The 13,842-nt window shown below is 46.9% G+C and overlaps 1 protein-coding gene across 2 annotated transcripts; it reads right to left on the reverse strand.

Moving 5' to 3' along the window:
- Positions 1-1,911: 1,911 nt before the first annotated feature.
- LOC103627200 (serine/threonine-protein kinase PBS1) lies at positions 1,912-8,225 on the reverse strand. 2 transcript variants are annotated; one of them, XM_008647499.4, is made up of 5 exons: positions 7,680-8,225; positions 7,011-7,213; positions 6,393-6,582; positions 3,520-3,911; positions 1,912-2,683 (listed from the first exon to the last, which is right to left on the reverse strand). In XM_008647499.4, the coding sequence occupies exons 1-5, from the start codon at positions 7,870-7,872 to the stop codon at positions 2,132-2,134; spliced, it is 1,530 nt and encodes a 509-aa protein (XP_008645721.1). In that variant the 5' UTR covers positions 7,873-8,225; the 3' UTR covers positions 1,912-2,131. The 2 variants fall into 2 exon arrangements, with proteins under 2 accessions (XP_008645721.1, XP_020394136.1); XM_020538547.2 differs by lacking the exon at positions 7,680-8,225 and adding an exon at positions 7,301-7,577.
- Positions 8,226-13,842: the final 5,617 nt, after the last annotated feature.

The raw sequence follows: 13,842 nt of genomic DNA on the forward strand, positions 1-13,842 counted from the left end.
AGTGGAAAACTTGGATGGCAATGAATGTGGGGTGGTTGGGGTATTTATAGCCCCAACCACCAAAAGTGACCGTTGGCTGGAGGCGTCTGCTCGATGGCGCACCGGACAGTCCGGTGCACACCGGACAGTCCGGTGCCCCTGCCACGTCATCACTGCCGTTGGATTCTAGCCGTTGGAGCTTCTGACTTGTGGGCCCGCCTGGGTGTCCGGTGCACACCGGACATGTACTGTTTGATGTCCGGTGCACCGGCATGGGCGATTCTGACTTCTGCGCGCGCTGCGCGCGCATTTAATGCACCGCAGGGAGCCGTTGCTCCGCTGGCACACCGGACAGTCCGGTGCACACCGGACAGTCCGGTGAATTATAGCGGAGCGGCTGCCGCGCGAACCCGAGGCTGGCGAGTTCAGGAGGCCGAGCTTCCTTGGAGCACCGGACATGTCCGGTGCACACCGGACAGTCCGGTGAATTATAGCGCGCCGGCTTCCGAGAATTCCCGAGGGCGAAGAGTTTGAGTCTGAGTCCCCTGGTGCACCGGACAGGTACTGTGCACTGTCCGGTGGCACACCGGACAGTCCGGTGCGCCAGACCAGGGGTGCCCTCGGTTGCCCCTTTGCTCCTTTATTGAATCCAACACTTGATCTTTTTATTGGCTAGATGTGAACCTTTTGCACCTGTATAACTTATACACTAGAGCAAACTAGTCAGTCCAATATTTGTGTTGGGCAATTCAACCACCAAAATTATTTAGGAACTAGGTGTAAGCCTAATTCCCTTTCAAGTACCTCACGTTCTCTAGGCCCGACATCGCTTACGCCGTCCAGCAGGTGTGCCTGCACATGCACACTCCGCGGGAGCCCCATCTCACTGCGCTCAAGCGGATTCTACGCTACCTCCGCGGCTCCCTCGACTACGGCCTCCTACTCCGCCCATCCCCGACGTCGGAGCTCGTGGTCTACACCGACGCTGACTGGGCTGGCTGTCCCGACATGCGCCGGTCCACCTCCGGCTACGCCGTCTTCCTGGGCGCCAACCTCGTCTCTTGGGCCGCCAAGAGGCAGCCCGTCGTCTCTCGCTCCAGCGCTGAGGCCGAGTACCGTGTCGTGGCCAACGGCGTGGCCGAGGCCTCCTGGCTGCGCCAGCTCCTCCACGAGCTTCACAGTCCCCTCCAGCGCGCCACCCTCGTCTACTGCGACAACGTCAGCGCGGTCTACCTCTCCACCAACCCCGTGCAGCATCAGCGCACGAAGCATGTGGAGATCGACCTGCACTTCGTCCGCGAGCGTGTCGCTGCCGGTGACGTCCGCGTTCTCAGCGTCCCCACCACGCTTCAGTTCGCCGACATCTTCACCAAGGGGTTACCGTCGAGTATCTTTTTAGACTTCCGATCCAGTCTCAACATCTGTACAGGATAGAGTTGTGACTGCGGGGGTGTTAGACTACCCGTCTAGGGTTTGTGTTATTCCCTGTGTAATGACCGTTATACCCCTGTGTAATGGGCCTTGGCCCAGTTACTCTCTCTATTTAATATCACTCCCAACCCCTGATTGGGGTATGAGTTCCTATTCTAACACAGAGGAACCAACCAGCCACAGCCAGAACAGACCGCGCAGCCCAAAACACGCGCCGGACAAGTGCTCGGAGCCGCCGGCCGGAGATGCCCGTCCGGTCGCGTTATGTCGGGCGCCTGAAATCGATCGAGCTATTTCTTGTCCTCCAAAAGCTCGGCCGCAGAGCTCCTGCCTCCATCGCAGGGTGCCGTACGTCAGGAGAATAATGTGAGCTAACTAGTCCGCCGTCCACAAATTGAGGAGCTGCCGTCCTCCGCCCAGACACTGAGCAGCACAGCAAGAGGGTAGACGACCCAGGCACCCAAACAGACAATACGCATACCACAGCTGGGGACGAACGACTTTACGAGTGGAACTCAAAATGCGTCCTTTCATTCTCACAAAATTTTTCTGAGAATTTACAAGTACAACCAAATGCATTCACTATCCAGTACGACGCTGCCCTAGAAATGTACATCTACCCTCCCTGACCCTGCCCCTGCCCGCCGCGGCGACGAAAATCGACCAGGAAATAAACAACCGATAAGCATGGATGGATGTGTGAAAGGCTCTCCCCAGTCCCCTAGCTGTTCCTAGTAGGCGGCGAGTCCAGGCTGCCCTGCCCGTTCTCAGCGCGCCGCTTGTCGCGCCAATTCTCGCCCCACATCTTGGCCTCGGCCACCATGCGCTCCCGGTCGCCCCACATCTTGGCCTCCGCCACCAAGCGCTCCCGGTCGCCCCACATCTTGGCCTCTGCCACCATGCGCTCGCGTTCGAGGTCCTTGTTCAGGAGGATAGCCGGGAGGTCCCTGGGCGAGTCCTCCCGGTCCTTCCCCAGCGACCTTGAGGTTCCGGTCTCGTCGTTCCTGGAAACCACCCTGCCACCGTTCTCGCCAGGCTTGCTTCCACCAAGCCTCCTTGAAGCGAAAGCTGTGCTGGGGTCATACGGCTGGGACGCCAGGTAGGACAGAGCGGTCACGACGTCCGCGATCAGTGGCCGCGAAGCGGCCTCCGACTGAGTGCACATGGAAGCCACCGCCAGGGCTTGGTACAGCCCGCGCATGGGGTACCGCCCTTCCAGCCTTGGGTCGGCCATCTTGGGGAGCTTCCTTCTGTCGTTGAAAAGAGGACGTGCCTGCCAACCAATCACCAGTATGAATCAGCACATGCACTTCATCCTTTCCAACCACAACATACAATCTGCTCTAACCAACCAGGAAAATCAGCACAGAGGAGGTTGGTATGTACATGACAAATTCTACTTGCTCAGTTCACTATACTCCCTCTGTTTGAAGGTACCAGGCTTATTTCATTTCCCGGGACAAGACTTTGACCAACCATTACTCCAATGATGCCGTTTTTTTTGCAATGCAAAATCATATTAAGTGTTTCCTTAATACAAATCTAATAACGTTAATTTTGTGTGACAAAAAATTATGTGCAAATAAAGTAATTATTGGTCGAGGGTGATGGGGGGGGGGGGGGCATCCAAATAAATGAAATATACAGTATATGCTAGCATCTCCGGTTCCTCTACCTAGCCTTGAGTGACCCAACAGGACCTTTAACATAAGTGAAAAATCTATTTTTTAACCATTATTTCATGTAGAATCGTTACCACTTGCATGTAAGCCAATGATGGTTTGTGTTCCTTTAGGATGTAGAGTAGAGGATGAGAGGGCTAACCCTGATTAATTGGAGAATTTAGTGAAAATCAATAAAAGATATTTAACTAGCAATCCAATGTTTATAGCAACAAAATGATGCTACAAGGCTACATCATCTACAAATAGTTACTGTCTGATGCCAACAGACATACTAAAAAAGGATAGCCCCAGCGACGGAGTGGCTCCCACATGAGTGAGGTCTGGGAAAGGGATAAATTGAGGCACCAACATACATAATATGATGTGAAGATATAAGAAAAAAGATAATATCCGGTCATTTATAAGTAAACAGATCATCACTTACCCATGAGACAAGATTTTGTTCTCCATGTGGTCTGGTGCTGTCGATAGCCCTACGACCAGTTATCAACTCTAGCAAGACGACCCCAAAGCTATACACATCAGACTTCACTGTCAGCTGCCCTGTCATAGCATATTCTGGTGCACAATAACCATATGTACCCATTACACGTGTTGAGACGTGTGATTTGTCGCCAACTGGACCCAACTTGGCAAGTCCAAAGTCAGAGAGCTTCGGGTGGAAACTTTCATCCAACAGAATGTTCGACGACTTGAAATCCCTATAAATAACTGGTGGATTAGCTTTGTCGTGTAGGTACTCCAGTCCTTTGGCAGCACCTGCTGCAATTTTCATCCTGGTGTTCCAGTCCAAGGCCTCTTTATCAAGAGGTATATCTACATCAAGTGGAACCATTTAGGTCAAATGAGAGACTCCTCGACAGATCAAAACAAAATGAATGCACTGTTTGGAAGAATATCTTATATATTTATTTACTTGATGGAAGAAAGATAAGACATTGTAGTACGCTATCACATATTCATATATACTATACACAAGAACAATAATTCAGACATTAAGTTCATAAAGAGCCACTGGTTCAAATTAGAATTCTAACATAGTAGTTGAAGTGAAAAGAGAATAGTTCAAATTTAAAAGAATGCAAAAGCATGGCAGAGTAACAAACTAATTTTAAAAAGGATAAAATGGTACACATTTTGACCATAATAAAATCTAAAAAGTACCAAAGCCTTAAGCAATGTTCACAAAACACTAGTGTCTAGGTTTATAGCATTTACTTCTAAATTTCAACATGGAGAAATAGGGTAATATGCTGATTAGCTGGGTAATAGAACAATAGCAACAACAAAGCCTTTTATCCCAAGCAACTTGGTGTAGGCTAGAGTTGAAACCCACAGAAGCCACAAATCAAGGTGCAGGCACGTGGATAGCTGTTTTCCATTCACTCCTATTCAAGGCTTGATTTTCGGGTATATTCCATACTTTTAAGTCTTCTTTTTCTGCCCCTTCCCATGTTAACTTCGGCCCTCCCATATCTCTCTTTTCGTTATCACGTCTTAGGATCCCACGACGCACTAATGCCTCTGGAGGTCTCCGTTGGACATGTCCAAACTATTTCGATTGATGTTGGACAAGCTTTTCTTCAATTCATGCTACCCCTAGCATATCATGTATATCATCGTTCCATACTCGATCACTTCTTGTATGACTTCAAATCCAACACAACATTCACATTTCCACGGCATTTATTAGACCGTGTCCAGTAGTTCACTCATATGGTCACTAAAAACATTGTTTTGCACTGTAGACTACATTGTTTGCAGAGTGGAGTTTAAATATAGGTACGAGGATGGGTAAGCTGCTGGAGATAGCCTTACATAACATGACGTTTTTTACACCAACATTCTGCACCGTACAACAAGTTTAATCGGCGTCCTATAAAACTTGCCTTTTAGCTTATGTGATACCCTTTTATCACAGAATGCCAGATGCTTGGTGTCGTTTCCTCATATTCTATTACTAACATGTTCATCAATATCCCCCTCTCTAGCATTGATCCTAAATACCAAAAGGTATCCTTCCTAAGCACTACTTGACCTTCAAAACTAACATCTCCTTCCTCGTGTGTAGTAGTGTAGAAGTCACATCTCATGTATCCGGTTTTAGTTCTACTTAGTCTCCTGCCACAATTCCAATTTCCTATTCACTCCTACCCGACTTTCATCAACTAGTACTACACCGTCCGCAAAAAGTATACACCAAGAGGTATCTCCTTATATGTCCCTTGTGACCTCAACGATCACCAACACAAAAAAGTAAGGGCTCAAAGCTGGCCCTTGATGCACTATTTTGCCATTGAGATAGGCCCCAGTTGTCGATGTATATGTTCATCTCCTCTTCCGAATAAAAGGCACAACATCTTTCTCTGGCGCACAAGCTTGACAGGGCTCCATGCAGGGGGGGGTCCGGTCATGGCACAACCACGGCGGCTAGCTACGGTTCAACCAGAGGTGGCGTCAGCGTGGGCAAACCATCGCGTGGCCACAACGGCCAGCGACTGACCACAACACGGTAGGGTTCACAAATCTCGCGTCATGTGGGGCTCGACTTGGGGGCATGGCCGACCATGGCGGCCTCCAACTCTAGCCTAGGCTTGTGGTGCACATAGCAGGTGCTCGTGGCACGTGCAATCGGAGCCAAGGCCATGGTGAGACAGGCACGTCGGGGCAAAGCCATGGCAGCGACGGCGAGTGGCTAAGAAAAAAAGAAAAAGCTCAAGGAAGAAGACAGGAAAGAAACAAACTGGTATGGTCATGTAACCAGCGTTGGTTGTGGGTAATTTCCCCCAACTCCAACTTGATTTGGTGGAGGGCCGTTTGAGAAACTCCACCAAAATAGTGAATCTGGCCATCAGATCCACCATTTTAGTGAATCTGAATTTGGAGAGCTTGGGTAACTTTTCCAAGAGTGGAGATGCTTTTGGTGAATCTAGAGCTAGTGGAGCTGTCCCAAACATGCCCTTTTAGGGATGCATAGTATGTCACCCTGTGTCACAATGGGTCTAGAATAGGTTTCAGAAGCAAAATAGTAATGTTATTGGTAGTGTGTGAAAGGCTATGGACTAAACATCTTCCAGTATAAAAGGAAGAATAATAAAGATGGATGCATACAATGAAGAGCAGAATACTAACAAAGATATAACAAAGCTGACATCCGTAGAAAAAGCAAGCATGTGACAGACAGGCAGACACACTAGAACAGGCATGCAGTTAATCACAAAGAAACACGGGTTGGAATGCTGCCAGATGGTCATATGCAAACAGATTCAATACAACACACAAGAACAGCATTTGTACCGTGCAAATGATCTTCAAGTGATCCAGAGGGCATATATTCATAAACAAGAAGTCGCTGGTCTCCATCAGCACAATAGCCAATCAAATTAACCAAGTTTTGATGATGTAGTAAGCTGAGCATGAGAACTTCTACTAGAAATTCTCTGTTTCCTTGAAGCCCATCCCTGTTAAGCTGCTTTATAGCAACAACCTGCAGCAAACAATCACATTTAAACCATCAGTTTTTTTTAATCCAGCCCCATACTCCTTTTGCATCTACTATAGCAAAATACGAGAACATAAGGTATGAAACATTTGGACTGCTTTCAGTAAACTAGCAAAAGACAAGAACACAAGGTATGTAAGTTCCATTGAACAGAGACTATTCCACAATATGGACTGCTTTAACGTTTGGACTAAATCGAGCAGTACCAATTCTTCTAGTCTACTGCCAAAAGACAAGAATAAAGCAAAACAGCTCTCCACTGAACAGCTACTATTTCAAACATGGACTACATGAAATCTGCGGGTTAAAACAAAGTCCCAATTCCACAACAGTGCAATTTGCTACTAGCACTGTTCTTTCGCAGCAGATTGCAAGAAAAGAGCAAGGTCGCACTTGCTGAACTCAAAAGTTACCTGGCCTGTGCTCTCGAGGCGGCCCTTGTAAACACGTCCAAAACCTCCTTCTCCCAGGAAGCATTCAGGCCTGAAGTTCCTGGTGGCGGTGGCGAGCTCACGGAAGGTGAAAGTCTGCGCTGAGATGGCATTGCCGTTGGCATCCTTTGGCACTGAAGCCTCTTTGGTGAGCCCATTACTCTTAGCTCTTGCTTTCTCAGCCGCTGCACACATAGACAGGTTACAAGGGGTAGATTCAGTAAGCTAGTCCGCAGTCCGACTCGGACAAAGAGAATCACTATTTAAACTACCATGTTGTGATCGCATCAGTACACACGAGTTCATCTCCCCACAACCTTTACATGTCTCCAAGGTTTAAGGTAGTAAATAAATTGACCTGATTTGCAGTAATAAATAACAATATGTCAACAAGTCAAGATGGTTCCTACTTCTTCTCCCTTTGCCTATCGGGAATTTCTTAACCACGGACGCTAATTCAACACGCAAAGATGGCCATAAGCTACACGAAGCCGTACTGAATCAAATCAAGTAGGGCCGGTGCGGTTGAACCACCGCGCTGGGAGCCCGGGATCCGAACCCACCCACCAACCAGCACGCCCCGGGATCCAGTCCACCCAACCACCCCAAAGCCGTGGAACACGTAGCTCAGCCAAGGAGCACGTCACGCACCTGCGGAGAGCTTCTCGACGCGCGGCGCCGCCATGGGCGCCTGCTGCAGGTCCGGGTACCCCCTGTCCCCGTGCCGGCCGAAGCCGGCTCCGTACGCCGCGGCCGCAGAGGTGCCGCCGTACCCACAGTCGGCACCGAATTTGGGGTTGAGCTGCTCATCTGCCGGGGAGTCGAAGCACGAGAAGCAGCCCATCGCCGGCCAGGAAGAAACACCGGGTCGCCGCGCCGCTTCAAAGGTGCAACATTCCTTTCGCTTCCGACTTCCTGCTTCGCCGACGGGGAACTCTGGTTGCGCCGCGACGTGGAGTGGAGGTGGATGGGATCGGATCTTTCCCGGCGAGGGGATCGAGGGGAGGAAGGAGGGGGAAAGCGAGGGGAAGGAAAGGTGCGTTTTTTTATTGGGTTTTTGGAGCGGAAGCGAAGGAAGCGAGCAGCGGTCTCTCGAGTGGTGGTGGACAGTGGACTCGACCTTGGGCGGCCCTCGAGTCTATCGCGGCGCGGTGAGGGGGCAGGGCAGCCGCCCAACTAATACGCGGTTTTGTCCATGTTCACACTGCTGAATGCTCCCGCTATAGTGCTGGTTTAACGTTTACGTTTACTGGACTCGGGAGGTACCTTGCCCGGTCCGTGTCTGACCGCGGGGAGTTCTTTTAATTTGTTTACTCAGCGCGCCCCAAATGTTTCAGAGTGACTCCAACGGAGCAGCTAAATGGACAGACAAAGCTAAAATAGCTGCTCACGACGAAACACCTTCTAACAAAGCAGTCAAATAAGCCAGGCAAAAATGATGGAAAGAGAGAGAAAAGCCATAATAGCTTGTACTGTGGCTGGCAGCCATTTCCTTTTTCTATGTCTGAGAACATGACTCCACCATCTGCTCTATTTGTTGGACTATACTACCGCTGCCTTTTTGGTTGTGCTATTGAAAACGTGTGTCATATGGCTGGACAGGCAAATCAGAGACGCTACCCAAAGGCTTGAATGGCTGCTCGATTTGCATGGCCTCTGTTGGAGTCAGTCTTAGGGGTGTTGATACCTAAGGGCTAGTTTTGGAGCCTCAAACCCGGAGGGGATTGAAGGGGCTAAAATCCCTTCTTTATTCAATTTTGAATAAGAAGGGGATTTTAGTCTCTTCAATCCTCTCCGGATTTTGGACTTCCAAACTAGCCCTAAATGTTGGTTCTAAGGTGGAGTTTGGTTCATATATTTGTAGTTTGCAATGTAATGTGTAACCAATAACGTTAAATTATGTTTGTTTAAGTCCAATCATAATGAGATATCACACTATAAATTAATACCGACATATCCAAACTTATTACAGCCAGTACTCGGGTATAAATTATTACCGTTATCATTTACGTTAAATTTCGTAAACCAAACGGTACCTAAAATGCATTAGCCACACATTGTGTTATTTGGATCCTCAAACTATCAAAGTTAGGAAAAATATGTGCTAAAACTTGGTGGCCCATCTAAAACCGGGTTTGATCCAACCCAATATCGACATGCGTATCATTTTAGAGTTAATTGGGTCCCTGAACTTAGCTGTTGTGTCACTTAGGTCCCCGAACTTAACATGTTGTCATTTGGATCTCCACACTTCGCATGTTGGTCAATAAACTTTCATGAGTGTGCTCCAATATAACACGCCACATCGGATCTGATTTGATCAAACTTCGTTTTGGACAACGTTGCACGGTCTGACCAAATTATAGGACCCATTTTTCCTGTTTTTTTAGTTCTAGAAACCCAAATGACCACTAAACCATAGAACTATCAATTTGTATAGTATGAACACATAACTTACATACAAATAGAAATAATAAAATATGGTAAAATGGCATGTAATATATAGATTAATTACAAGCTAATCGCGGATCAATAGGATGAAGATCCTGTTGTCGTCGGAGGTTAATGCTTGGAGACCCTTAGATGTTGAATAACGAGACATCGAAGATCTTGTTGAGTAAGGTCTTCTATACTTATTAAGGCTACAAGAGCAGTCTGTCATTCCGTGTTCTGTCATTCTCATTTTTTTAGAAAAGGGAATAACTTGATTATTCCAGCCTCTGCATGACAATATGCATATAGTTGTCCAATACATCAAAAATACTGGGTTCAAACAGGAACATAACCATACTCGAAACATAGATGCCACCACAACATTACAGATTACAAGCACAATTGATTACTAAAGTTCTAGCCATTTTTAGCAAAGATTTGCATCATTGCAACTTCAAGCAGCCTGCATCCCTGCTTTACTTGTAATATGTCTTCTTCCTTTAGCAGCAGCATCCATTGTCTCATCCAGTATGTGCCCCTGAAAAGTACTTGCATAGGAGTAGGAACTTGTGCATTGTTAAAAGCACATCATTTCGATAAAGCTATATCACCCAACATATAGCACTCGCTCCAAACCAAATTTTGTTGCTAAGTTTCATATCAACCCCATAAAGCCACTGTGTAAATAAATGATCAATGCTCCTAGGAGGTGAAATGTTAAACGCAACTTGAATACAGCGCCAAACACATTTAGCAATATGGCAGTCGAAGAACAGATGTTGAGTGGATTCATTTAACGTACATGTTACACATCGTAGGCAGCCTTTCCATTGTTTCTTCACTAAATTATCAGTTGTTAGAACTAAATTATTTATAAGGTACCACATAAAGATTTTAATCTTGAGAGGAATTTTGATTTTCCAAATGGGATGATTTTTGGAACCACTTGCGGACTAACCAGAGACCTATACATAGAACACATTGTGAACTTCCCATGCTGGTGTAAGGACCAAATAAAAATATCTCTTTGATCGTTTAGTTGAGTATTGGTAATCAAGGCTATGAGCTACTGCCAAGCCATAAGATTATTACCCACCAAGGATCGACGAAAGGCCACATTTATTGTATTTGATCTTAAAACATAAGCTTTCTTTTTGCGGACTATATCATAGAGTCCAGGGAAAAGTTCCTTGAACGTTGCGTTACCACGCCATTTGTCCTCCCAAAAACGAACTTGAGTCCCATCCCCAATTTTGAAAAGGCCTAGGCGAAGAAAGGTATCCTTAACACCTAACAGGCCTGCCCAAAAATATGAATCTCCAGGCATATGTTCCACCTGGGTGATTGTTTTATTTATCAGGTACTTATTACGAAGAATTGACTGCCACATACCCTCTTCATTAATTAATTTGAAAAGCCATTTACTTAGTAGACATTTATTTTGAAGATCAAGGTCTATATGTTATGTCATTCTCATGTTCTGCCTTGTCCTCTCCGTTCATTCCCATGTTCTGCCACTATCGGGGGCCTTCGGCTTTCGAAGGTCCTCAAAAACATGATTTAACAATGTCTCTGGAGTATAATGTGTAAACAGGTACCTTCGGACTTAGATCAAAACCACAGCGCGAAGATGCACAAAGAATATGAAGGATGGCGCAGAGCCGAAGCTATGCGCAGGGGAGCTTCGGCGTGATAGCAGAAAAAGAAACCGACTTAAAAGGGAAAAGGCTATTTAGACCCCGATGGATTGCTATAGAGTTATTAGTAAATGTAAAGGACATGGGTGTAATTTTACATGGGCTGCGTCCCGTACCTATAAATAGATGAGCAGTGCTCCCGTACTGTTCACGCTGACTTGGCATTTGCTTTTGCGTCACGATTGTACTTTACCTTCTTTCAAGCCGAAGGTACATTTGTAATTTGTTGTCATTTCTATTTTTTCATAATAATGAAATAGAAATGAGTTAATAATAATGTTTAAGTGTTTATGTTATCTCTCATACTTTATATGAATCCTTCTTCATTACTTGTTGTGCTTATGAAGGTATGTCCTTCATAACCTTCGTCCGAAACTCATTATATCCTAAGGGAAATAATGCTTCGAAGGACGAAGGGCTTTAACGTTTAACAATTTTTATGTTGCCTTGTTCTTAATTCATAGCATTTAAGGACAAGTCCCCAACATTGGCGCCCACCTCCGGTGAACTCACTTCCACTTTTTGAGTTTCGAACACCTTCGGCAAGCATAGACCTTCGTCATGCCGCCAAAGAAAGCTTCAGCAACAGGGGCTGCCGCTCTGCAGCCGCTGGACCCCAACCAGGAGACCCTCTCTCTTCGGGAGGCCCGAAGCCAGAAGAGGAAGGCCACCAGTCCAACGCCTCAGGAGGAAGAATTGGATCAAGAGATCAGAAATATGGAGATGCTCCATCAGCAGGTGCAAAGGAAGAAGGAAAAGATGGCTTGGCTAGCTGACCTGCAAAGGCAGATAGACGAAGCCTATGAAGAAGTTCGCCATCTTGCTCAAGATGAGCAGAACCGAAGGCCTCAGCACAGAGAACTTCATCAAGAGGGCTTCTTCAACGAGGATGACTGGTATGAGGATTCCATCATGGAAATTTTGCTTTTGATGATGCTTCTCCTCTGTCAGCAGAACTGCAGGCTACACCTTGGCCTCCGTCTTACAAGCCACCTCAACTCCCCATGTACGACGGACACTCAGATCCGAAGCAGTTTCTGATGAACTACGAAGCAACAATATCTTCCTATGGTGGTAATACTGCAGTCATGGCAAAGTCTTTCGTCATGGCTGTCAAGAATGTTGCACAAACCTGATACTCCTCTCTTCGGCCAGGAACAATCACATCATGGCAGAAGATGAAGGATATGTTGATTACCAGTTTCCAAGGGTTTCAAACGAAGCCGGTCATCGCTCAAGCTTTATTCCAGTGCACCCAAGATCACGAAGAATATCTCCAGGCGTATGTCCGAAGGTTCTTACGCCTGAGGGCACAAGCGCCAACAGTGCCCAATGAAATTGTCATTGAGGCCATGATTAAGGGGCTTCGGCCAGGACCTTCAGTCCAATACTTCGCCAGGAAGCCCCCTCAGACCCTGGAGAAATTGCTTCAGAAGATGGATGAATACATCCGCGCTGACAATGACTTTCGACAGAGAAGGGAGGAAGCTTACAGGTTCTCCGAAATAGCCAGGGGCTTCGGAGGGAGAATTCATCCTAGGCATGTCAGATCGATTCATTCCACTCAGAATGATGACAGGGGAAGCCAGCAGCAGAGGCCGCAATATTCCTCCCAGGCCTCGGGACAGCAGCAGAGCTATCCTCGGCCCCCAGCTCCAAGGGGCAGAGGTGCCAGGGGCTTCAGAGGAAGGTTTGGGGATCAGCCCAGGAAAATTTATTGCCTATTCTATGGTGAGGACAAGGGCCACACCACCAGGATGTGCCATGTCACCATCCAGAAACAAAAGGAGATAGCAGAAGCTGCAGCCCAACAGAGCCAGCCGAAGCAAGTTATGCATACTGCTTCGTACCACTCGCCTTACATTCCAGAGTATGTGGGCAACCACCCAGCAGCTTCTGTTGCTTCGGCAAGCCAACCTCAGGCATCTTGGCAACAGCCTCCACCTCCACCACCAATGCAACGAGGCCAGCAGCCAGAAGGGAGTCAGCATACTCACCACCAACGGGACTTCAGAGAAGAGTCCGAAGCTCGCACAGTCAATAGCACTGTGCCAGAATCGAAGCATATTTACTAACAAATATCCTACTTCGGCAGCAGTTTTTTGCATTCAGTATCATTTTCTTTTTAATAAGGAACAATTATTGAAAGCCTAAATGCTTTTTGTCGTTTTCAATTTCTTGTAATAGCTTTGCTTTTTCCACAGTAAAAATATACCTTCTCCACAGAATAACGGAGTCCAAAAAGTCGTTCTAAGGAACGCAGTATAAGTTTCTCGAAGCTTTTCTTCGCTTTTGCCTCCGTCTTACAAGTCGTTCCAAGGAACGCAGTGTAAGTTTCCCGAAGCAACAAAAAGTCGTTCCTAAGGGAGCGCAGCGTAAGTTTTCTGCTCAAAAGTCGTTCCAAAGGGAATGCAGAGCTTACAACGAAAAATAAACGCTGATTCCGCTGAAGTAAAAGGCGAAGAAGCTCCTAAGGGAGGCTTACAGCGAAAAATAAACGCTGATTCCGCTGAAGTAAAAGGCGAAGAAGCTCCTAAGGGAGGCTTGCAGTGAAAAATAAACGTTGATCTTCGGCAAATATCATTTTGCATAACATCACATCATCACATCATTTGCATAGCATAACATCATACATCATATTGCATCAATGACGCAAGAAGGCGGTTCAATGTTGATATTCGGAG

The sequence above is a fragment of the Zea mays genome, chromosome 5, assembly GCF_902167145.1.
Source record: "Zea mays cultivar B73 chromosome 5, Zm-B73-REFERENCE-NAM-5.0, whole genome shotgun sequence".
Classification (NCBI taxonomy): Eukaryota; Viridiplantae; Streptophyta; class Magnoliopsida; order Poales; family Poaceae; genus Zea; species Zea mays.

Coding starts and splice junctions, on each gene's coding strand:
- LOC103627200 (XM_008647499.4), bottom strand. CDS start 7,872: ATGGGCTGCTTCTCGTGCTTCGACTCCCCGGCAGATGAGCAGCTCAAC. Junction 6,583..7,010: donor GCCTCGAGAGCACAGGCCAG/GTAACTTTTGAG, acceptor TGTTTGCTGCAG/GTTGTTGCTATAAAGCAGCT. Junction 3,912..6,392: donor ACTTGAAGATCATTTGCACG/GTACAAATGCTG, acceptor CACTTGATGTAG/ATATACCTCTTGATAAAGAG.